Raw genomic sequence first — 24,667 nt, 5'->3', positions numbered from 1 at the left:
CCGCGGCAGCGCACGGCTCAACCCGCAGGAAGCCCATCCTGCGGCCCGGCACCGCTCGGCGCCCCGCCCCACGGCCGCCATTTTCCGCCACCGCCTCCTCAGGGCCGCCGCGCGGCTACCCGCCCGCCTCCCTCCGCGTTGCTATAGCAACCGCAGGCCGGCCGGCGCCCGCCGCCGCGCGCCCAATCGGGAGGCGGCGCCCCCCTCCCCCCTCCCCCCGGCGCCGGAAGGGGCGTGTCCTCGGCGCCGGAAGCGGGGCCGCAGCTCCGCAGGGTGTGTGTGCGTGCGCCGAGCGGCTGCCGCGCTCCAGTCGCCTCGCCCGTCGGGATCCAGGCTGCGGTGCGCGCCGCCCCCCCCCGCCAGGTGAGGGTCTCCGGCCGCCCACGCCTCGCCCCCCGGCCGGGCCGCGCCGCCGCGGTCCCGCCGAAGCCAGGGGAGCGGGCGGGGGAGGCCTGCCGCTCCCGCCCCGCCGCCTGGGGGGCGGTGGAGGCCGCGCCGCCTTCGTCCCTCCGTTCTCCCGGCGCCGGCGGAGCGAAGCGGCCCCGAGTAACGGTGCGACCGCGGGGGCCGCTGCGGAGCCCGCGCGGGCGGCGCCGCCTCCCGGCCGGCTCCCGGCTCGGCCCCACCCGCCTGAGTCACTGCGCTGCCGCGGGGCGAGGCCGCGCACACCTGGCCGAGCCGCGGGCCCGCGCCCTCTGTCGCCGCCCGTGAAGGGCTCGGCCGGGCCGAGGGGAGGAGGCGATCCGCCCCCGGGGCAGGGCCGAGCCCGGCTCGCGGCCCCCTCCTCCCGGGGGCTCCTCCCTTCGCGACCCTCTCCGGGCTCCGGGCCTTTTCGCGGCGCTCACGAGGCCGGGAGCCGTTCGAGGCAGCCCTGGGGCGGCGCCCGTCCGTGTGAGCCCGCTCAGGTTTAGCAGAGGTGATCAGAGAAACGTCCCCGGTGCTTCAGAAGAAGACGTAATATCGATGGTGTTATTTTTAGTTCTTAATTATTCGTATTTGGGAGTAGAGATGAGTTTAGGGAGGACTGTAGAGAGAAAGAAGGTGACTTCACGCTGTCCCCAACATATAAGAAGGTTGGGTACTAACCCAGAGCTGACAACTTTAGGCCTTATTTGAGGTATGTATAATCAGATATTAATTGGAACGATAGAAAGTCAGTGAGATGCGGTGAGACTGTGTTAGCATGTAGGGCAAACATGTATCTCGTGCAGCCACTGCAGTATAAATTAGTTACTTAGTTAAATTCCTTGCTAACAGTTAAAATAACTTTTCTTGTGGTAGGAAGAAAAACTGTATATCATGCAGCATTATAAAACCTACATTCCTACAAAAGAATTGGTAAAGTTGTGGAGCAGTGGTGGCTGTAGGAATATCTGTCTTCACATATGCACTGCTGCACGACCTCAGTCAGAAATTGTAATGCTCGTATTTAAAGAGAAGCTTTTGTTTGAGAGTAGTATGGAGATGCATACTGGTCTAGAAAAGGAAAAAAGGAATGTGAATGCTTTCCTTCACTCTTGATATTAAAAACCTACAAAAATATAGATTACGTAACACTTGGTTTATTAAATTGGTACCAATGGAGTAGTAGACTCCTTGCACAGATGGGCCTGGTGCAGTTTTCTCAACCTCATTATGTCAGTACTGCATGTTCTGATCTCTGCTATTTTGATGTTGAGTCCTTTTTTTTTGTAAGCAGACCTTTGCTGGTGTGCAGCTTTTTATGCTGTATGTGAATAAACCCCGATGAGGAGGAGTTAAGTAAATAATTATTTGAATGATGGGATGAAAAGCCAGTGCTGCAGTCTGTCTGGTGTCCTCATAAATCCCAGCAGGGCTGGGCCCTATTTTAGTGTTTTTTATATAGCCACACTTTTTGCTCCATGCTGTAATAGAAATGTTTTTCAGACTGTTATTAACAAAAGTGACTTCCCAAAAGTGACATTAGTTTGTCATTAATTTTATGCCTGGGGGGGAGATCTTTTGGGATAACTCGCTATTTCCACTTGGAGTCTGGCCAAAAGCACTCATTGGAACCACAAGGTGTTACCATGTAAGTATGCTGTACTTTGGAACCGCGTGCTTGTCTCCACCTGCAGCTATCCTGTGTCAAGTGCCATAGGTATGTAGCAGTGCAATGCTTTTCAGCCTCAAGTTCCTCATCAAAAGTCAGTAGGGACAGCAAGGCTGCGGTCACTAAATTTAAGTTGTCCACACAATATCAGCTTCCATCCGTGCTCTTTTTACTTCTGATAGAAAAATCCCACGGTTATTTGCAGAGACTGAAAGCCCTGTGTATCATTTTTCCAAAATGATGTTGGTCACTTCTAGGGAGAAACAATTAATGGTGGCAGAAAGTGGCCTGAGCAAATTGAGGCATGGCTTTATAGAATGTTAATGTTACCTTAGCATTTGCAGGATGATTAGCACTGAAGGCCGGGATGTATTTCTAACCAGCAGGTACAGAGGAGGTTGGTGCTGTGTGCTACACAAGGTCAGCGAGAATATCACAGCTGTGAAACCATTTTCTTTTTCCTTCCTTAAGTATTTTACTGAAGTTTTGTTGTAGCCAAGCTGAGGGTAGCTGTAGAAGAACTCAGTGTTCTGATCGTAGCAGACGTCCATTTTCTGATCAGTTTTTAACAATAGATGGTTGCCTTGGAGGGAACTGAAATAGAGAGGCAAAAATAATGAAGTGAAATGCCCGAGATAAAGCAAAGAAGGTTCCTTGCACTCCATTTAAAGAGGGCCAACTCCTTTCCTGTAGAAGATACTGCCAGTGATGCCTGCTTGATGGTGACTGCCATCAGCATCACACAGGTTCTGCCAGCATTGTAGCTCTAGTGTCAGCATGTGTGCCCCTGAATTACGGCTTTGCCATTTGTGTTAGAAATAACTCAAAAGCTTGTGGTCTCAATAATTACAGAAGTAGAATGTGAAATGTGGATATAGAATGGAACGTACCTCACAGACATGTTTAATTTTGTAAATTGCCTATCCACAAACCTGTAAGGTATGTTCACATGTTGGTAGCTGAACCACAAGAGCTATAGCACATTTCTGCTTTTCCTGTTATAATTTGAACGGATCTCCACAGTTTGTGACCAAGAAATGATTGTGTCACGTTTCACTGAATCTGATTTTACACTCATTTCTCACAGTGAAACGTTAGTCTGTTAAATTGCGTCTCTACTTGACTCATTAGTGATGGGGTTGTCAAACCAGTAGTTGCACCAGTTTTATAATGAGGTGGAAGTGTTTGTTTGACAGCCTCTAATAGTTGCTGTGAGGAGAAAAAACAGTACACAGCAATCAATGATTTAATTAGCATCAGAAGAACAGGCAGACTTCAGGCCAGCATCAGCTTATTAGTATTGTCTTGTCAGTTCAATATGTTACATAAGCCAGATTATTTTCAGTGTCATTTTTCATCTAGTTCCTACAGACTTTAAACACAGTTACTTCTGATCTGTTTTGGCTTTGTCCTAAAACAGTCCATTGAGCCTGGAAGCAGCGAAGGCCACAAAGCAGGTGTTGTAACTGCTGGGCAGCACGATGCAGTGCTCCTCAAGCACTTGCACTCTTCTGAAGAACGCTACCTACGTGGTTTGCTCTTCAGCTGTTATTGACATGTAAACTCCAATGCTGTGCATCACTCTTCTCTTGAAAGCTCTGGGTGTACTGACTTCAGGTGCTGTGCCCAGGATGGGCACGCCTTCCCCTCCTTACTGCCTCTTGCACTGAAAGCAGCCAAGCGTTTATAAACCTCCTGACCTCTACCTTAGGTATTTTGTAATTGTAGCAGCTCTCACCTACGCAGCTGTCAAACTTTTTGTGGGGAGGGAAGTAAGCAGCTGGAACTTTCTCCAATCAATTCGTGCCATCCCGTGCAGGTTGGAAGAGCTTAGGCTGTATGAGGGAGAGGTGGTTTTTGTCTCTTTGAGTGCGGGGGATCGGAGTGCTTTGAGTTGCTGGCTGCTTGTACTGATGGCTGCAGCTGCTGGCTAGTAGTGGCATTCCTTACTGTAAGTGGTGTCCAGCCACTTCTTTCCGGGCTGCTGAGTTGTCGTCTGACAGATTCTTAAGAAGGCAATCTTAAGAATTTTCATTGTATTAACAAATCTGAGAATCTTCTGCTTAGAACAGGCAACTTTTGCAACTCCTCCATGGCTGTGATCTGCACGTCTTCCCTCCTTCTTCCATCTTCCCTCTTTCCCTTTTGCCGACATGGCATGGCTTCATTAGCACCAGAGTAGATCATTCCTGTTGGCCTTCTGTTTGTCACCTCTGTGTGTCTGGCTCCTAGCTGCAGGTAACCTTTGTTAGCTGGCTTCTGTTTGTGGCCTAGGACTTTTTTTAGCTCTAGGCTTTGCTTGTTTCAGACTGTGGCACACTGATCCGTTGTTAGCGTGGCTTCCATCTCCTTTATGGGAGGGACTAGTTATAAGTGATACTTGCCTCTGCCTTTTCAAACATCACTCCTTTCCTTGTATCTTTTTTTCCTTCTGGCAAACACCTCCCTCTTTTGGAGCTCAAGCCAACATAGCTCTGCAAAGCTCTTCTTCAGGCTTCTAGTAAGGTAAGCAATGGAGAATAAAATGGTGTTCTTTACACAGCACCCTGTGACTGAAGTAATGGTAGGCTTACTGGCTGGTTGCAGACATCTTGGTGTGGGCAATGATTGTCTTGCTGCATTTAAGTTCTGCTAACTCCATTTTATGGAAGAGTACTTTGTAGTTTCATGGCAAACACACTAAGAGTACAGATATTAAGATAAATTGGCAGTTCAAACCCCCGTATAATGAATTCTTAATTTAAGCCAGTGAAGTTCTGAGGAGCTCCATCTTCAGTAATGAGTTTGAGTTGCATTTAAGATGTGCATGAATTTATGCTACTGAAGAAAGTTATTTGAGAAACAGCGTTGTAATGCTCTGTGCTAATGCTTTGGCTCTATAGCTGATGTGTTAAAGTGGGTTCTGGAGCTCTTTTATCCACTAGCACTTTGTCCTTGCAGTTCCCTCTGATTTCCTTAGCACGTCCTTACATGAGCCCACTGGCTGCCACAAACTGACTTGCAACCAAAGATAAATATGTCAGCTAGCTTGATAAAACAAACTCTTCAGCATTTCAAAACTAAACTATATTCTGTTTGTAAACAGAATTCTGGACCAGTGACTTGTGTGCATGTCAGACCACTATTGGCACAATGCAGGTCAAAGATCATACTGGCTTTTCAGTGGCAAAATGTGAACTGGTGTTGCTTGCCTCGGGGCTTCAGCATGCAGGCTTTTTCTAATGTATAATTGTGTTCCCTGAAAGGAAGAGAAGATGATGGCAGTAAAACTCCTTCTAGAAGCTGTGCAGACTGAGGAAGCTGGAAGTGTTTTGTTTAGATGTCCTGTTATTTAAAGTTGGCATGAAAAGCATCTTCAAGTGTGCTCTGTTCATGGATGAAGAAAAGGCCTTACTTCCCACGTGAAGCACATAATCAAACACAGTGCTGAGTTCAGGGAATGGTTTTGGAAGTTGCACCATCTGGGTGCAGTTGTAGATGTGGTAGATCCTCTCAGTGGTAAAGAGTCTGATTTCCTCACTATGTATGTGTGTATATACACCAGTGTGTTGTCAGCCCTTTAAATAGGGCTGCAGTCTCTTGCCTAATTAATACAAGCCTGTGAAAGCCAATTAGGAATTCCACAGAGTCACAGAATCGTAGGGGTTGGAAGGGACCTTCAGAGATCATCGAGTCCAACCCCCTGCCAAAGCAGGTTCCCTGCACCAGGTTGCACAATTTATTGTTCTCATTCATTTTTTCCTGTTCCTTTAGAGTTGTTTCTAAGCTGTTTCGGTCTAGGACTGAAAATTTCTGGTTGCAGACATCTTGGTTTAGACATTGAGAGCCCTGATTGGCTTGAAGCAGCAAGAAAGGAATCTTAGTGCTCAGTGCTATCAAACACGACCATTCTGGGCCTGTCAGGAAGTGCAGATTTAAGTCTGTGGGTAAATGTTACTGATAAATCTGCACACCTGAGAGTTTGTGAGGCATTGAGGTCCTCTGCATGGAGACTCATCTTGTTTTCCTCCAAACTGGGGCCCAGCCGGTGGAATACAAGGTTAGCTAAATTTTAGCCAAGTTAACTGTATGTTGCCGCTGTCTTGCAGGAACAAGCAGCACTCAGTCTGCTTACTGACAAGTTCTTTACTAGCTTCATTTTTCTTTGCTGAAGCTCTTCAGGACACAGTGGTCGTGTGCTGTGTTTTTCTTGGTGCAGGTTAGCTGAAGCCACCAGGAATGATAAACAAGTTGTTTCCACACGAGCCATTGGTTTTGCAGCAGTTATGCAGGCCACATCCCATTCATTGCTGTGAACGTCAGTGTTACTTAAGGATCTTAGAAGCCTGAATCTGCAGCCACTCTAGGTGTGTAGGATTGCCCATTTTAGACATGTTTCTATCTATCAAGAATAACTTTCTGGTAGAGCAGTGTCAGTGTATTTTCTGTGGTTGCTGAAGCTGTGTCTGTAGTAGGTGTGGTACATTCCCACAGAAACAGCTCCTGCAGCGAGCAGAAATACCTGGTGCCAGGAGGAGCGAGCTGTCCTGTGGGTCTGTGCTCTGAAACAGTTGCTGTTGAAGACCAGTGCACAACCAATACAAACAGAGGCTCTGCTGATGCCTGCATTAGAGCGTGAGGTGTGCCCCAGGCTGACCTATGGCCGGTGTGGGAAAGAGGAGAGACTTACGCAGGGAACATACTGATGTGCCTACCTTTGTGCTCATTTCATTCCTCACTGAAGTATGAGGAATAATGGTTATGTGCTTTCAGGGTTGTAATTACACATAATTCCTTCGTGTAAATTGTTATTTCTTTTTTTTTTTTTTTTTTTTTTTTTTTACAAAAAGAAACACATCTACTGGAGTGGGTAATCTTGCCACCTTTTAGTGACTGTGAGTTGTCCTTCACCCATCAGCATTAACTTTTGCTATACAGATGACCTAAAAGTATTTTTCTGTTTTTATTCCCCGCTAATTGCAGGATAGCCATGGATAAGAGTGAGTTAGTACAGAAAGCCAAACTGGCTGAGCAGGCCGAGCGTTACGATGACATGGCTGCTGCTATGAAGGCTGTCACTGAGCAAGGACATGAACTGTCCAATGAAGAAAGGAATCTCCTCTCAGTTGCCTACAAGAACGTGGTCGGTGCCCGCCGCTCATCTTGGCGTGTGATTTCCAGCATTGAACAGAAAACAGAGAGGAATGAGAAAAAACAGCAGATGGGAAGAGAATATCGTGAGAAAATTGAGGCTGAATTGCAAGATATCTGCAATGATGTTCTGGTAATAATCCAACAGCAAAAATAACAGTAGCTAGTACTGCAGTATTCTTCAGAGAGCCTTAAGGAGTCTTCTTAGGGTTATAGATGCTGCATCACCATAGCAGGGAAACGGGTATGCTTAACCACAGGTTTAAGTCCAGTTCTAGCTCCTGAGAAGTCTAGTTTGTTTCTAAAGGAATTTTTTGGATTCTTACGTGTTTTAAAAATAGCATTTTGTTTAAATAGAAATGAACAAGGCAGAGTTGAAGACTGCCTAACTGCTGGCCAGTGCTCAGTGTGAACGTGAGTTTAGCAATAGCATAAATCCTGATAAAAAGCTTGCTGTTTGCTGAAATGGTTTTGTTAATGAATGCTGACTTCCTGAGGATTGTTCAGTACCTTTTAGGGGGTGGAAAAGGTCTGCGCTTCCCCAAAATTAGTTCTGTTGTTTCTTTCTCTTAAACGAGAGGGATCCTTTATATTGCTGTTTGTTTTGCTACAGATCTGCCCTCAGGAACAGATGGTATTCTCAGTCTTTTCACCTCTTTCTGAATGTGCATGTGCTGTCTACTGTTCAGGTTTTCAGCTGGAGCTGCAGGTAGAATTATTTGTTACAGATTCACTGATGTGCACAGAGTTGAAGCTTGTGGTGGGAAAAGTGACTGCATTTGTGCTAATGGCAAGCTGCTGCTCTTCATTAGCCTGCTTGTGGGTGTAGGTTTGCTCCAGTGTATTTCTAGGAAAATATTTGCAGTACTAAGCTCTGATAGCCATTAGGTTCTGCAGGAGTGATTCTCAGTAGCTTCAGCAGAGCAGATTTTCTGAGGGTGAGGATCCAAGTGGTTTCTTTTTTCCTTTCTGAGTTCAGGGAGCGTCACAGTGACTGACACACAAATACACATGTTAATGTTCTAAGTTTGTGTTTACCGTTGCGATGGAGGCTCTGTTTCAGACATTATTTTTATGACTTGGGAAAAAAACAAGTTTCCTTTCTCAGGAACTCCTGGATAAATACCTGATTGTCAATGCCACGCAGCCGGAAAGCAAGGTCTTCTATTTGAAAATGAAAGGCGATTACTACAGATACCTGTCAGAGGTGGCATCTGGGGACAATAAGCAAAGTAGGTAGAGATGAAAGCTCTCATTCTACTGGGGACTGGGCAGAATAAAGTGAGGGAACACTTCTCATTTTTTCCTTTTTCTTTCTTTTTTGCTCGTGCTGTATAGTTTTGAAGATGAGTGCAGTGCAGGTCACTTTTAGAGAAACAAGTTTCTGTGAAATTAATAGAAGCAATTAACCAATCACATCAGTCAAATTCTGCATGCAACCCCCAACCTCTATGATTTTTAAATTTATTTGGCAGTGTGAAATTGTTTATCTGGTGTGTGGAGGAGGAGAGCTGATTTTTTTTTTTTTTTCCATGAAAAATGCTTTGTTGCTATCATCTTTTGTTTCAACTATGCATTTATCTCACAATTCTTCAATGTTTGCAAGCTTTCTGCTTGCAGAGATGTGGGACGTTGGGTTACTGAGTCTTAAGCCAGATAATCTTGTGAAATGTTAAAGCAGCACTGAATTATGCCCGAATTCTTGGTGGGTGTCTGGTCTGGTCCACAACTGTAAGCTTAGTTTGACACCATTCTTGAATGTATTGTTACCCATTAGGCAGGGAAGGGACTGTTTGCTTTCTTCTGAAAGGCCACACTGAGGTACTGAGTACATGACCTGCCTGGGGAAAGTATCCTTCTCAGGAGAGTTTAAGTACATCGATTAGATAAACCCCTTTCCCCCCATACTGTATTGTCTAGATTTATTAGAATTTAAATACTACAGCCCAAACCTTTATCTGAACAAATATTTCAGCCTTAGTAGTTGAGCCAGAGGCTGTTCCCTCTGAAATCATTGAAAGAACCTTGAGTGCCTTTGTGGTTTTATAAATACCTAGTGGCGTAAATAGTCTAGACTAAGAATGCAAGTACCACAAAGAACAGTGATGTACTGTACATTAATATGCTTGTAATTGCTTCTTGCAGCAACGGTAGCAAACTCTCAGCAAGCTTACCAGGAGGCATTTGAAATTAGCAAGAAAGAGATGCAGCCAACGCACCCCATTCGACTTGGGTTGGCTCTCAATTTCTCTGTCTTCTATTATGAGATTCTCAATTCTCCTGAAAAAGCCTGTAATCTGGCCAAGACGGTAAGCAGATTGTTACCAGTTTGTGTGGGCTAAGGAGATAATTACACGGTTACAATAGCACCTTGTAGATGATTATGCTTTCTCAGATGAAATTCCTTAATTATGTTGTCATCTTTAAACTATAGTCATCTTGATGTGTTTTCAGGTAAGTTAACTTAGCTGGGCTAGCTTAGCCTTCAGTACAGCTAATTTGCTGGTGCAGTTGATCCAGCAGTAGGGGAGACCAAGTGATTCTTGTGTTCGCATAATTACCTGAAAATGTCCTTCTGTCAAGTTTGAAAACAGTTTAAAGTGAAATTGATTTAAATTTGAACACTTAGCTAATATGTGGAGCGTTGTCTTCTACAGGCATAGCTCAAAGTGCTGCCTTGTTTGCCTGCTCACCTCTCTCCAGAGACCAAAAAGAGCTTGTGTGATGGTTTGTACCAAACAAATAGGTTGTCACTGTCCGGTTTACTCTTCTCCCTAAAATAGGCTTAAAGCCTAAAGTGAAACACTTTTTTACATCTGGGAATGATAACTGGTAGTAACTTGAGTAATACAGCGTCGGCTGAGTCTTTGTGTTCTTGATATATATTTTAATATTTTGTAACAGGTACTAAAGTTTTTCTGTGCAAAATACTGCTGCTATTCCTGATTTTTATATATTTTTTTTTTAGTTAATATGCTTACATCTGTTTGAAACCTGAATGAGAGAGCACTCTAATTGTGGCTCTCAGCTCTGACCTGCAGGGTGCGTTTTCGGGTGTAACAGGTGGATGGGCAGCATGGCTTTTAATCTCTGTTAAAACATACCTGCTGTGCTGTACTGTTTTGAAAAGAAATCCAAAACAAAGAACCCTACTCTAACCTCAAAAAAAAGACCCCAGCCCTTGACTTTCATTTTATTTCCTACTTATTTGTGTATATACAACAATATGTATAGTACCTTTCTCTTCTACTCTCACTTTAAACCACTGAGGCCTTCGTCTTTCCTTTAATTAAAAGTATTGCTATTAAGTTTTCCTCTTAGAGCTGACTTTCAGCTATGTGAGTCATTGTTCAATATAGCAGTGTGTGCTTACCTCTTCAGTACTTGGTGTTGGCCTTAATCTGGCCCCTCGTGGAGACTTCTCTTTTCCCACTGGTTGTTTAGCAATCTGGTGCTTACTCTGCTTTCCTTTTCTTGCTAGAAAAGAAAAATATGGAAGCTTTGTTACAAATGTCTGTGATTTGTGTAGGCAGAAATGAGTTCAGAGAGCAGAGAGTGAAAGTGCTTTTTTTTCCTTGCGTGTTTTAGGCATTTGATGAAGCAATAGCAGAGCTGGACACGCTGAATGAAGAGTCTTACAAAGACAGCACTCTCATCATGCAGCTGCTTAGAGACAACCTCACTGTAAGTAGCACAGGGCGAACCGCTGCGTTCTGCGCTGCTGCTGCTTGAGGCAGCTGGACTCTAAGTAGGACGTAGCTGAAGATTCATGCAGTTCTGTGCCACTGAGAACACTTTTTGTGAAGCAGTAGGTCAGTGTCTCAACTGCAGTGCTTCTCGTAGCCAGACCAGTCAGACTTGCTTAGATCAGAGTCCACTTGTTAACCACTGCAACAAACAGCCTTTTTGTAATACAGAGTGCAGTGTGCCTGTTCTCAACAGCCAGACTGTCCTTGTGTTTGCCTTGAAAACAGTTTGCTTTTTACTTGTAATCCTCTACCCATTTTCTAGTTTGTCCTTTATCTTTACTATTAAATTCAGCTCTCGATTACTCTTAGCCGAGTGAATTGCACAGCTGCTAATTATGCTGTTTTCCCTTTACTTGCAGTCGTAATTAACTGTATGCTTTCAGCATGAATGTATTTGTATTTTCTTACAGCTATGGACGTCGGAAAACCAGGGAGATGAAGGTGATGCTGGGGAGGGAGAGAACTAATGGCTGTCACGCTTCACTATATGTTCAATGTCACCCTGTATCCTACACATATATCCCTTTGTGCGACAAGCAAAAAGAATAGTACATCGACTTTCACAACCTCAACGTAGCAAAAACTGTCTGTGGGGTAAAAACGGTTGGTTGGTGTTCTGTGTTCTTAAAACGGAGGTCGGTTATTACAATGGCATTCCGAATTTTCCTATTATGAACATTTACAGTTATGATTACCGTGTTTATATTTTTAACTGAACACTGTGATTATGGGTTTTGTGATTGCAATTGACTTTACAAAACTCTTATTGGTAGAAAAATAAACATCAATTATGTAACAGTGGAAAGTAAAATTTGGCACCGAAATAGTCGAAGTACAATTCTGTTGTAAAGTTGTACAGAAAGTTATAGAGATTCTATTGTGACACTGGGGCATGGAAGGAAAACAATCCGATGTATGGCATTCCAGTTAGTAACACACTGCTATGAGTTAGTTTAACAGGCACATGTAGACATTTTTAACCAAGTCTGAGGCACCGCTTTCAGTCAAAAGCTCACTTTGTCAATCCTATCTTTCTGAGGATCGGGTTTGTTTTGAGGAGGAGGGTAATGGGGGAGCTAGCAGCTTGATTTCCAAACTCTTTACACTGGCAAATAACTGGGATTTGACTTCTAAAATTGGTTTTGTGCTCATACAACATGCATGACTAAGCCCCTTCCCACAGCAATAACTTAATTATATCTTCGATATTCTTCAGTAGTGAGAATTCTTGGTTCACTATCATGGACTTGCAATAGCAGAAGATTCAATTTTTTGAATGGCCTTATTAGTTTGGATGATACCATGAAGTGATCTGCCACTTTTGCATTACTATACTCTTGGGTGAATAAAAACTCCATGGTATTCCCGTTTTGAATTTATCTCAAAAGCCTTTTAATTACTCCACCGAGCCTTCTTTAAGTTTGCTTTATAGAGGACTTTCTCCCATCCCACTCCGTTCATCCTTCACCCTTTTACCTGTTGAAACTCCACTGAAGCAATTTTAGACCCCGCACACACACATCATCCTGTGTTTGATTGTGGCTGATGTCAGTATGGCAGGTGAGACCTGAGGCTGCCAGAGGACAGGTTTCTGTCTCGGCTGCTTGAGAGCTGCCAGTGCTGTTGCAGTCTTCAGCTCATCTGCCTTTTTTTTTTTTTTTTTTGTAATTCCAAGATCTGGCTCAAATATTCAGGATTTCCCATGTATTGTACTGGAATGCAGACCTTACCCATCTGTAACGCTTGTAATATTTGAGCTCCCCATGTCCTCACCTATTATGTTTCAAACATGTCCCATTGAATAAAACCTAATAAGAGTTGTGTGAATAATGCAGTGGAAAAGATGAGGATCGGTCACCTCTCAGCCTCGCGGTATCATCCCCTGCCTTCACATTCCACTTAGGTATAGGCTCCATCTGTTTGTCTGTCCATCTGTCTGCTGAAGAGAGAATTTCATGCACTGATTTTAAAACTCCCCTCTACTAGCTGAACAAATTGTGCAGTTAATACTTGGCGCTTGATAAATGCAGTAGTGAATGTGGAACCGAGCCTGTCTGTATATCTGGTAGCTCTTTTCGCTTTGTTTTTACTGACCAGTATTCTGCCTAAAGTTTGCTTCTGTGACGGTTATATTGCCTAGCACACATGTGGTTGTGAGAATAGTATAGCAAAAAGAAAAACCTGGTTATTGATGTACTAGATTTGTGTATGTCTTTTAAACAGTTCTAGTTTCACCTTACACAAAATAATCAGGAAAGTGTAAAAGAATTCAAAAGTGAATAATAAAAAAATTTTATCAGTTGTTTGTGCCTGTTGTGTCTTCCATCCTTCTTGTGGCGCTTCCTTTTTATTACATGCTCAGATCTTGGGTTGTGTGAGTCGACTGGTGCTTTCCCAAAGGCACTAATGCTTCGCCCAACTGCATTCAACTCTGAAAGGGTAGATAATAGCAGGACAAGGGGAAATGGTTTGAAGTTGGAGGAGGGAAGATTTAGGTTGGATGTGAGAGAGCGGTGAGGTGCTGGATCAGCTGCCCAGAGGGGCTGTGGATGCCCCGTCCATCCCTGGAGGTGTTCAAGGCCAGGTTGGATGGGGCCCTGGGCAGCCTGGGCTGGTATGAAATGGGGAGGTTGGCGGCCCTGCATGTGGCAGGGGGTTGGAGATTTGTGATCCTTGAGGCCCCTTCCAACCCGGGCCATCCTGTGATTCACTACCTGCTCCTGTGCGGGGAGTTTTGTCCCTCACCCTTCCAGCTCTGAAGAGGTTCTCTGGGGTCACTCTTGTGCTGTATTGCCACTGCAGGACTTAACAGAACCGCAGCTATAAATCTCTATTTGATTTACCACGAGTTACTGCACTTTGCATGGATGAACACAACGTACATACAGAAGTCAGCCAGCACTCGCTGCTGTTGGCCGGCTACACTTAAAGCTTTTTCCTGGCGGAAACTTAAAGTGCATTCTTCTGAACGAGGGGTCGGCTTTCCAGCCCTGCCTCCCCCAATCGTTGCCCGCATTCCCCACTGCACATCGCAGCCCGCACACGGTCCGGTCAACTCCTCAGCTGCTGGGCCGCGAGAGCAACAGCGATGTGGTGCACGGCTGAGGCGTCTTCCTGCAAGCAGCGCTGGAAGGCACGGATACAGCATCTCAGTTAGGGGGGAACGCTGAAGAGGCTGGTTGTGGCCCGAGCCCTGCCTGCTCGGAGAGCGTCCGCGGCTCCTGCAGCGCGGTGATCCCGGAGCGCAGCCGCGGGGCTTCGTCTGCCTGCTGCCGAGGTGTCGTGCTGGATCGGGGTGTGCTGCCGGCCCGCAGCGCGGCTGAACGATGCATCGTCGTTGCCTTTAGAGCTGTCCGTGCTCCTACATAATTTCATAGCGAACACTAACACTCAGTCTATCACTCACGCTAACGACGTTGTCAGCTCCAGAAAGGGGCTGGCCGCCTATCCCCGCCCGTAGAGCGGTGTGAGGAGCTATGGGAGCACATCTCGAGCCGTTGATCTTTGGGGAAGGTACAATTCTTCCGCAAAGAAGAACGAAGCCGTGCCGGCCCGCGGCGATCGGTGCGCGTCCCGACGGGAGCGGCGTCGCTCCGCCCGGCACTGCCGTCCGCCCGCGGCTCCGCCACGACGGCTCTGCGCTGCGAAGGAGAGCGGCGCCGGCTCACTTCGGCTTTAACTGCGGGCGGCCGGCAGAGAGCAATACCGCGACCTGCAGCGGCACAGCGCCCGGAGCGGGAGGGGCGGGGCGGGGCGGGGCGGGGCGGCAGCCGGCGGAGGGCGGGGAGGAACCCCGGGGAGGCGCGGCTCCGTTCCGCCCCCGGCGCCGCCGCGGGAAGAGGCGGGCGGTGGCCGCGGCGGTGCTGCGCGTGGAGCCGCCGGAGCGGTCGGTGTGAGTGCGGGAGCGGGGCGGGTTCCCTCGGCTCTCCCCGCCGGGCCGCGCTCAGCCCTCGGCCGGCTCCTCCCGCTCCCTTACCCGCTCCCTTGGGCCCGGGGCGGCCCGGCTGTGTCCGAGGGCTCGGGCTGCTGGCGAGGCTGGGGCCGCTTGCTCGGCTCTGCTGTGCCCGTGGCGGAGGCGTTGCTCTGTGCACCTCCCCGCGTCCGCAGAACGCTTTCTTGCGGCTCTGGGGGTTCCCGAGCTGTGAGCGCGAAGTGTCCGGGCGGGAGCTGCGCCGTTCCTGCGCTGATGCTTCGGGTGCTGTTTTAGGGCCGCCCGCAGCGCTGCTCCCCGCCTCAGCGCGGGGTTGGCGTGGAGCCGTGCTGGCAAAGGGCTGCTTACTTAACTCCACTTCTTTCCTCTTGGCGTTTGAGCGCTGGAAGCCCGGGTCCGTGCCCGCAGTGTGCTGTGCTGGGGGCTGCGATGTGTGCCAGCGGCTCCGGAGTGGTTTTCCCCCACCGAAATATCCCCGCGAACCCTGAGCTCCCCCTGCTGCTGCCAACCCCGGAGGTTCTGGCACATCTCCTGGCCCTGCAGCAGCCCGGCTCCAGCGCAGGGCTGTCGCTGCTCCCTGCGGTCCCCAGCCCACGCTGTGTGTCTGTCTCCCTCTCCAGCTCGGCTTTGTGCTTGACCATGAACGCCAGTGGCCCCGGCTACCCGTTGGCCTCTCTCTACGTGGGGGACCTCCACCCGGACGTGACCGAAGCCATGCTCTATGAGAAGTTCTCACCTGCGGGGCCCATCCTGTCCATCCGGGTGTGCCGGGACGTGGCCTCGCGCCGATCGCTGGGCTATGCCTACATAAACTTCCAGCAGCCGGCGGATGGTGAGCTCTGGAGCACAGCCCTGCAGAGCTGCCGCACACCTGGGGCTCAGGAGGGCGTGGGAGGAGCTGGGGTGGCAACTGTTAAGGATATTGATACCTTCACATGCTGGGTTCAGGCTGTCTTTAATTCCAGTCTGCACTCCCTTGTGGGATGGTGACCTATGTCTGCTCAGGGATGGGAGATGGTGCAATGGTTGGGATTTGGGAGGATTGGTCTCCTCCCTCTGAGCTCAAGAAGGGCATCCAAACCCCTTCTGCCCTTCGCTGGGCAGCTGGTTGCCCACTGACTTATACCAAGCAGAAGTAAGGATCCTCTCCCAGTTTCCTTCTGCTGGTGTCCCATCTCATCCTGCTGACCGTAGCAGTACTGCTCTGAATGGTAGAATTGCCTAAAAGGCTTTTCTGCCAGGTGCTTCTGGCAGGAGCTGAAACTGTCTGCCTTGTTTAGCTTAAGGAAATGCTCAGCAGTGTCCCTGATTCCCACACCTGTCTCAGGGGCTCTGGGACATGGGAACAGTCTGTCCCTGTGATGATCCTCTCTCCTCTATGTTCACTCTTTGCCAGCTGAGCGAGCCCTGGACACCATGAACTTCGAAGTGATCAAGGGCCGACCTGTCCGAATCATGTGGTCGCAGCGAGACCCTGGGCTCAGGAAGTCAGGGGTTGGAAACGTCTTTATCAAGAACCTAGATGACTCCATTGACAATAAAGCCCTGTACGACACATTCTCAGCCTTTGGGAACATCCTGTCCTGCAAGGTACATCCCTGTGTCTGTGCTGCTGTGGAGGGGACCTGCTGTATCCCCACACATTCTTGGCAGTGTGTTACAACCAGCTGAAATTCACTTTCTGGCTTCACTTTTTAAGTTTCTTTTGAATTCCCACCCTTTGCCTGGATAGAAGCATTCTGCGTTTCCCATGGGGGTAGGGGAGGCTTTTCCTCCCCCACATTCCCTTTATTTCTTCCTCCTGATCCCTGACCTGCTGCCTACAAACACCTGAACACAGCTCTGCCGCATTGGGAGCGGGCTGTAAGGAGGGTGAACACTGGAAACAAGGGTGATTCTCCCTGAGACTTATGTACAAGGATGAAGAAAAACAGTGTCTGTGGATTTTCTTTTCCTTTGCTCTGCTTTTGTAGGTGGTTTGTGATGAAAATGGATCCCGTGGCCATGGCTTTGTTCATTTTGAGACTCAAGAGGCAGCAACTCGGGCCATTGAGACCATGAATGGGATGCTCCTCAATGACCGCAAGGTGTAAGTCTGCCCTGGGGCTGCCTTGGCACTGCTCCTCCATTGGCTTGGTGCTTGCTTGTGAGCTAAAGTGTGCCCTGCTGCCTCCTGCCCTCAGTATCTCCTCTTTCCCCTTCACAGTTGAGCAATGCAGTTCTGCTTTCCAGAGCTGGAGCCACTTGCAGTCTTTGCTAATGGCTGTATGATAGTGGTTTGGAGCCCTTCCTAATAATGGGGGAGGAACCTGACCCGGGGTTGTGTTTTATTGTTAAAGCAGTGTAATGAATACCCACAAAGCAGGGCTGGTCCTCAGTCTTCATCATCTGGGTGATGCAGTCTGGGGCAGGAAGAAGTTTTGTCCTGCAGCAGCACTCTGCTGGTGATATGTCACCTCAGATCTTGTGGGCTACTTTCCTCTCTGTGGCAAGGGGCTGCCAAAGAGCCTGGGGATGCCTTGGAGGAGGAGAGCTGCAATGTGGTGGCATCTGTCAGTGTCTCTTTTGGAGTGACACCCCCAGCTATGTTATGTTCTTGGCCTATACCAAGGCAGATGAGCCTGTGCCTGTTTTCCCCCTGCATAGACATAGAGGGTTTTATGGTCCTCTGCTTGCTTCCTGCAGGTTTGTTGGCCACTTTAAATCCCGCAAAGAGCGCGAGGCAGAATTTGGGGCTAGGGCAATGGAGTTCACCAACGTCTACATCAAAAACTTCGGGGATGACATGGATGATAACAGACTGCGGGAGATATTCTCCAGGTTTGGTGAGTGTAGTTGCTGAGGCCAAATAACCAAATGTCTGGGAAGTGAGCTGGGGACCGCAAAGAGAGATGAGGAACACTTGGCTGAAACAGAGCTCTTCTCTTGTTGTGACCTGCCTTACTTAAAACACCACGTGGCTGAAGGGTTGCAGAGACTTGCATTGTCAGGATGCTGTCTGTGCTTTCCTGTAATGACGGGGTACTATTAGGTGACCCAAGAAAAGTATTGGTTTCCTTAGATTTCTGAGTAACGAATCATTTGTTTTTGAAATTGTCTTGAATGCTGTCTGGTTCTAAGAACCATGAGAATAAGAGATGTTGAGTTTGAATTTAAAGCAGAGGTGGCTTTCCCTGTTCAGTCTGTTAGTAGATGGTGCCTCTCACAGCAGAGCTTGGTGCTGTGCCAGCTCATAGACCATGCTTGGCAAGTGCAAGCTCAGCTCATCTGTGAACGTCATTTATATGAACCTGACATATGTGTTGATGCATCGAAGAGATGAGAACTCATGGCCAAAGAACCTGAAAAGCCAACAGCAATGAGAGCAGCATACTGGATGGGAGGGATCATCCTGGCCTCCCACAGCCTTCTTTCCCCACACTGCAGCAGGGATCCAGCAGTTCCTCGTGCTGCTTGCCTCTTCCCCACTGCCTCCCAGTCTTCTCTTTGGGCCAGTGTCTTGTGGAGGCTTTGTTTGCTCCCAAGCTTTCTTTACAGTGATGTTCTCCAAGCTTTCTTTACAGTGATGTTCTCCAAGCTTTCTTTACAGTGATGTTCTCCAAGCTTTCTTTACAGTGATGTTCTCCTTACCTCTTACAGGAAAGACGCTGAGCGTCAAAGTCATGATGGACAACACCGGGCGCTCCAAGGGCTTTGGGTTTGTGAACTTCGAGAAACACGAAGAAGCCCAGAAGGCAAGCAGCTCCTGGCTGTGCAGCTGGTGGGCAGCTTGGCTGTCTGCTGCTGGCTCTGCTCACCTCTTAAGACCCCCCCGTCATGGAGTGGGAGCTTGATGTCCCTGCTGGCCACGGTGTCAGCATAGCTGTGGGAGCTTGAATGAGCAGCACGTGTACAGGCCAGCCTTTCGGCCAGGGAGGGGGTGGACTTTGTGAGGGCACAGCTCCTGCTGTGGGACTGGGGCAGCGGGGAGGAGTTCTGCTGGTCTCAGAGCTGCGTTCTGCTGACAGGCCGTGGCTGACATGAATGGAAAGGAGATCAACGGGCGGATGGTGTATGTGGGCCGGGCACAGAAGCGGCTGGAGCGGCAGAGTGAGCTGAAAAGGAAATTTGAGCAGATGAAGCAGGAGCGAGTGAGCAGGTACCAGGTAAGGGGAATGGGGTGCTTTCTGGCATGTGCTTGCACTGCAGGTGTACCCTCTGCAATACAGGTAACCACACAGAGATCCAGTTGCTATTCCCTAACATCGAGGGAAGCAAAGAGCTCTAAGTCCAGGTTAACAAGCTGCTCTGCTTTTTTTTTTTTTCTTTTCCCAAAAATAAAACTTTATTCTCAAAATTAGGAATTCTTTTGAGCTCTTGGAAGCCACTTCGTAGCAGTTGTCTGAGTGCGTATCCCCAAGTGAGCAAAACACATGCTCCTCTTCAAGTCGCTGATTTCATTGGGATGTTTTTTGGGCTGTCCCACCTGCTGGCTGAGCTGCTGATGAAACATCAGCTTTAAAACCTGCTGTAAATCTTGGGATCCTTATCTACTTTTGGGAGGAGGCCAAGCTGCTTTTTCTGCCCCTTTACAGGGGGTCAACCTGTATGTGAAGAACCTGGATGACGGGATAGATGATGAACGGCTGAGAAAGGAATTCTCTCCTTATGGCACCATCACCAGTGCCAAGGTAAGGAGTTGAGGGTCCTTGGGCTTTGCTGGCTGGCTGCTCAGCCCTCTGTGAGGGATTGGGGTGATTGTCCTTTTGAATTACAGTTCCCTAATGATGGCTTGTATCTCAAGCCAAGCTTGAAAGATTTGTCACTTGTATCCAGTTCTGATTCAGCAAGTCTTGTTAACTTTGCTGAGTTATCCAGCCCCAGTGAAATGCAGGATGTGGCTCCTTAAAGCTAAATCACTCTGAATATTGCACACCTGCTAGCATAGCTCAGGGCCAGTGTGATGCTGCAACTCTGCTTGCTTCTGAGCAAGCATCAGATGCTGCAGCATTACAGAGCCCTGCAGGGCTGAGGGAGATCGCAGATCTTGAGCTGGCCTGGGCTCTGACCTCTGCGCTTAGCAAACCTGTGTTCTTCATGCAGACACATCCTCTCCTTCCTTGGGAAAGGCTGGGACAGGTGGGAACATCCTATAATCTGTCCAACCCTGGGTGTGGGTGCCATGGGGTCCCGCTGTCCACATGCAGGGGAGGCCCTGACCGTGTGTGCTTTGTGGGTGGCTGTGCTGATCTGTGGACTTAGTTGTGTTGTTCTAATCCAATTTTAGGTGATGACAGAGGGTGGCCACAGCAAAGGGTTTGGCTTTGTATGTTTTTCCTCTCCAGAAGAGGCTACCAAGGCCGTGACCGAAATGAACGGACGGATTGTTAGCACTAAGCCTCTCTACGTTGCACTTGCACAAAGGAAAGAGGAGAGAAAAGCAATTCTCACCAACCAGTACATGCAGCGATTGGCCACCATGAGGGCACTGCCTGGCCCTTTTCTTGGCTCCTTCCAGCCTCCCCCAGGGTATTTTCTCCCCCCCATCCCTCAGGTGAGTCCTTTAGGGACAGCCTTGCATGGGGACCTGAATTTGCCGTATGTGGGGAGGAGCTGAGGTTGGTTGGTAGGATTTAGGAGCGTATCTCTGTTCTGCACAGACCCAGGTGCTGTTTGGTGTCAGTACCTGGCTTCAAAGTCAGTGCAGGATGTGCAGGAAAGCTGGCTTGAGGTGCTCCCACAACGGGAGCCCTGGGGTGCTCCTTGGGTCAGTAAGAAGTTTAGTGGAAGGGTTTGAGTGTGGAGATGGAATCAGTAATGGAATGGGGGGAGCCAGGAGGGTTGGAGAAATGTGGAAGATGCATGTGGGGAGGAGTTAAATGGACTTGCTGGAGGAAACACAGGCAGTAAGATTAGAAGCAGGTCTTCGGCTTGCCTGGCTGCTGAGATGCTCTTTGCCCTGCTGGTCTGATATAGATCAGCTCCCCAGTCACCTCAGATAACTTGTTCTCCTCCCATAGCCGCAACCCAGAGCTGCTTTCTACAGCCCCAGCCCAGTTGTCCCTGTCCGTCCTGCCACTCGTTGGAGTGCGCAGCCCTCCCGGTCTCCCAGTGAGTGCATCCATCTGTCCCTTGCTGTCAGCTGGGCTGGTTCAGGGATCAGAACACTCTTAAAGACACCACGAAGCATGTGGCTGTGGGAAGCTGTCACCTGGAGAAGCATGCAGTGTCATGATGTAGGGCTCACTGGTGGCAGGCACTGGGGCTCAGGCTAACCACAGAAACATTCCCTGACTACAGCCACCTCCCAGCACATCTCCTCCCATGCTTTTTTTTTTTTTTCTATCAGAAACTTCACTAATTGTGCTCCATATCTCCAGCAGCGTACCCTGCAGCCACCCCCGTCCTGAGGGCTGCTGTGCAGCCCCGGCGCCTGGTGTCCAACATCAGCACCATGAGACAGGCGTCCACTCAAGTGCCTCGTGTGCCCCCCCAGGCGCAGAGAGTGGGTGAGTGCCACGGGGACCTGACTCTGGCCCTGCAATGGTGGGTGTGCATAGGGGCTGGCTGCCCCTGGGGTGAGTGGGATAGTGTTTAACAATCTCTTCCCTCCTTGTTGCAGCCAACATAGGGACGCAGACAGTCAGTGCCCGGGTGCCCTCCTCGCCCACCCTGCGGGGTGCCCCGCATTACAAGTACTCCCTGGCTATGAGGAACATCCAGCCCATGGGCAGTGTGCCACCTGGGGCTCAGCAGGTAGTGCCAGGCTTTGGTTTTAGTCCTAACTGGTGTGATGGAATCCCTGATGGAATCTCTTCCTGAGCTCCGGGTGCTCATCCTGCAGCACATAGATGTGATGCCTGGCTCTGGTTTTCCCCAAAAGTTTGCACTGGGATACAAGCAGGCAGTGCCAGATTTTGCACTGGTGGCTCTGGAGGACAAAATGCTCCACTGTGCATCCTTGAATCCAAGGGCCAGCACTGTTCCTGTATGCCAACTCGTGTTTTGCTTCCAGCCTGACTGCTGCTCTTCTCTGTATTTCTTCACTCAGGTGGGAGAACCTGCTGTGCACGTCCAAGGGCAGGAGCCGCTGACGGCATCCATGCTTGCAGCAGCCCCTCCACAGGAGCAGAAGCAAATGATAGGTGGGTGTCCGGGCTGCCAGAGATCCTCCTGTCTGAGTGTGCGCAGGCAGATGGACTTGCATGTGCTAGGGAATGCATAGATAATAGGAGAAGCTCTAAGCCTGTGTTGGATTTCTCTGATATTATGTTGCTTTAAAAAGGAGGAGAAAAATTTATATATATATCTAAGTTGTGTTGGAAGGATATGGAATGAGCAACCTCCTCTCTGTCTGCATTCACTACTTGGCAGTGGGGTGGGCTCTGCAGGAGAGGCACTACTCCATCCTGCCTGTGCTGCCCCATGCAGCTGTCTGACTTCTTCTGACAGCTTCCATCCATGTGAGAAACCCCTCTGGGCTCAGCAGAAGGCTGGGAGCAGAGCAGTTTGAGGAAGGAAAAGGGATGGCATAGAGTTGGGAGTGCGGGGGACTTCCACTGACATCTTCCCTGGTGTTTTGGGCAGGTGAGCGGCTCTACCCCCTGATCCATGCAATGCATGCCTCACTGGCTGGCAAGATCACAGGCATGCTGCTGGAGATTGACAATTCAGAGCTGCTGCTTCTGCTGGAGTCCCCTGAATCCCTGCACTCCAAGGTAGGGGGCATGTTGTGTCCAAACAGATAGTGCCCCAAGGGTGTAGTATTACTGCTGCAAATGCTAGACAAGAGCTCTGGCCTTGGCTGTGGCCAAGGACGTTGATATCACAGAAAGAGAAAACAGCTGCTTTTCATAGTGAAAGGAAAACAGAAAGAGCCCCAGGCTGATAGCATGCCTGCCTGTCTCCAGCAAGAGGGGTCAGCAGCTCTCTGTGAGCACAGCCGAGCTCTGAGTTTGGAGGTGGATAGGAAGCAAGAGGGGGGAAAAGTGGAGCGAGAATTGCTGCTGGCAATTAAATGGCAAAATGCCATTTAGTTTAAGCATAGTCCTAGTGAATGTTCTGCTTCTGTTTCCCATCAAAACAATGAAAGTGAGTTACTGCATATCCAGTGCTGCTGCTTGGAGGCAGGATTCACTTTCACTATTCTGTTGCCATCTTTTTGGAGGAGCCTTGGCTCTGCTGGGCAGTGCCAACCAGCTTCATGTTGGAGAGGCTCTCTGGCCACTTGTAACTTATATGGAAAAGGAGAAATGCTCCAGCCCTTCCTTAGGGAGGAGACACCACAGGTTTGAGGGCTGATCCATCTTCTGGCACAGGCAGAAGACTTGAATTAGTATTTATGTAAGCTCTTCACTCCCTTGAAATGTGGCCTGTGTGGAACCTGGGCTACTGCAGTTCTTGTGCACTACGTTCCCATGGTGGTGCAACTCAGCATTTCCCTAAATGTGCTCTCTCATCAGATTGAGGAAGCAGTTGCTGTTCTCCAGGCACACCAGGCCACTGAGGCGTCACACAAGGGCAGCACGGCCCCATTCCTGCAGTGAGCCCTGGTAGGTGCAGAGCTGCTGCAGGAGCTCCTGCCTGCTCAGGGTCTGTGGCTTGTGACTCTGAAGCTTGGGGGCTGGGTTTCTTGTCCAGAGCAAGTGAAGCTTGATGAGCAATGTAGGGATGTGTGCAGTATTTCACTTTTTATCAGGTGATTCATCCTCCATTTTCCAGACTTAACTGTACTGCAAAGACACAATTCTGCGTGTGGTGTTTTTTTTTGTGTGGTGCTTGTTACTTTTATTTCCTCCCGTGTTTATGATAGTAACAACTGTGCTATCAAAAGGAAGACAGGGAAGGATCTTGTTTTTTCTGTGTGTCCAGTGAAGGACTGGTGCAGCCTCCCTAGGATTTCTCCACTGTTGTTGCAGAGCCTTGTGAGCAGATAAGCTTTTAAAATGTTGGAGTTGAGTGTGGGATGGATTCATTAGTAAGCAATTAGGACTCTCACATGCCTCTTTGAAGATGATGATTTCTTGACTTGTAATCACCAGGAAACCGTGTGTTAATCCAAGCTCAGAGCTGACCTGTGAATTGCTGTCTGGATTAAATTGTTCTCTAGCGGTTGAAAATTCTGTGTGTGGGTTCTTTGTGTTCCTCATAGACTTCATGACTGAGAGTGAACCTTGAGAACGTTGCCTTTGGAGAACAGCAGCAGCCGCCTCACCTCACCTTGCTTTTGGAACTGTGCCCTCACACTGACCCTGGTTTGCCTTCAATGCCCATCCTGCTTTTTGTGTGTACTGTGCATCTTGCAGAACCACTTCCTCCTTGCACCACTGTAGAAGTTAATTCTCTTCTGAAAGCATCTTGTGAAATGTAATGTGGAACTCAGTCTGACTCAGTTGCCCAGGAAATGACAAGTGCAGATGAATCGTCGCTTCAGTGAATTTACTGGGTTCTGTAGTTTTATTTGCTTCTGTAGCTGGTGCTAATAAAGAACTGATGCTTCCACTTCTGAAGCATGAGTTGGCTTCCTTTGCAGAAAGGGAGCAAATACTCTGCCTTGGTTTGTGCTGGAGGAGAAACACATGTCAGCTATGCTGCTGCAATTAGTGCTTGAAGCTTGTGATGTTGGCAGGGTGATAGTCCTCAGGGACAGGAAAAGCACCATGTAGGACTACACAGACTGCTGACCAGCAGCTCTCCTGATCCTTCCACTCTCTGGGAGGATGTCTTTAAGTAAATTTGGCACTATCCACTTGGATTTTATCCTTTCTAGGTAGCCCTTCTATATTTCCCTCTTCTAAGACACTG

The 24,667-nt window shown here is 48.7% G+C and overlaps 2 protein-coding genes across 2 annotated transcripts; both read left to right on the top strand.

Moving 5' to 3' along the window:
- Window positions 1–228: 228 nt before the first annotated feature.
- On the top strand, window positions 229–13,255 carry YWHAB (tyrosine 3-monooxygenase/tryptophan 5-monooxygenase activation protein beta). Its single transcript, XM_085241520.1, has 6 exons — window positions 229–363; window positions 7,037–7,337; window positions 8,313–8,436; window positions 9,350–9,513; window positions 10,793–10,888; window positions 11,364–13,255. The coding sequence occupies exons 2-6, from the start codon at window positions 7,044–7,046 to the stop codon at window positions 11,418–11,420; spliced, it is 735 nt and encodes a 244-aa protein (XP_085097646.1). The 5' UTR covers window positions 229–363; window positions 7,037–7,043; the 3' UTR covers window positions 11,421–13,255.
- A 1,598-nt stretch (window positions 13,256–14,853) lies between these two features.
- Window positions 14,854–24,372, top strand: PABPC1L (poly(A) binding protein cytoplasmic 1 like). Its single transcript, XM_019622154.3, has 15 exons — window positions 14,854–15,716; window positions 16,281–16,474; window positions 16,858–16,973; window positions 17,570–17,709; window positions 18,524–18,618; window positions 18,892–19,029; window positions 19,459–19,554; window positions 20,151–20,417; window positions 20,884–20,974; window positions 21,247–21,372; window positions 21,486–21,619; window positions 21,915–22,008; window positions 22,451–22,581; window positions 23,326–23,415; window positions 24,015–24,372. Exons 1-14 carry the CDS (start codon window positions 15,314–15,316, stop codon window positions 23,407–23,409), a joined length of 2,109 nt encoding a protein of 702 aa, XP_019477699.1. The 5' UTR covers window positions 14,854–15,313; the 3' UTR covers window positions 23,410–23,415; window positions 24,015–24,372.
- The last annotated feature ends 295 nt before the right edge of the window (window positions 24,373–24,667 follow it).

Source organism: Meleagris gallopavo, chromosome 22, assembly GCF_905368555.1.
Source record: "Meleagris gallopavo chromosome 22, MGAL_WU_HG_1.1, whole genome shotgun sequence".
NCBI lineage: Eukaryota > Metazoa > Chordata > Aves > Galliformes > Phasianidae > Meleagris > Meleagris gallopavo.
Note: the sequence above shows the minus strand (reverse complement) of the source record. Positions and strands in the feature narration are given on the sequence as shown.

Coding starts and splice junctions, on each gene's coding strand:
- YWHAB (XM_085241520.1), top strand. CDS start 7,044: ATGGATAAGAGTGAGTTAGTACAGAAAGCCAAACTGGCTGAGCAGGCC. Junction 7,338..8,312: donor ATATCTGCAATGATGTTCTG/GTAATAATCCAA, acceptor TTCCTTTCTCAG/GAACTCCTGGATAAATACCT. Junction 9,514..10,792: donor CCTGTAATCTGGCCAAGACG/GTAAGCAGATTG, acceptor TGCGTGTTTTAG/GCATTTGATGAAGCAATAGC.
- PABPC1L (XM_019622154.3), top strand. CDS start 15,314: ATGTGTGCCAGCGGCTCCGGAGTGGTTTTCCCCCACCGAAATATCCCC. Junction 16,475..16,857: donor GGAACATCCTGTCCTGCAAG/GTACATCCCTGT, acceptor CTGCTTTTGTAG/GTGGTTTGTGATGAAAATGG. Junction 18,619..18,891: donor AACACGAAGAAGCCCAGAAG/GCAAGCAGCTCC, acceptor TTCTGCTGACAG/GCCGTGGCTGACATGAATGG.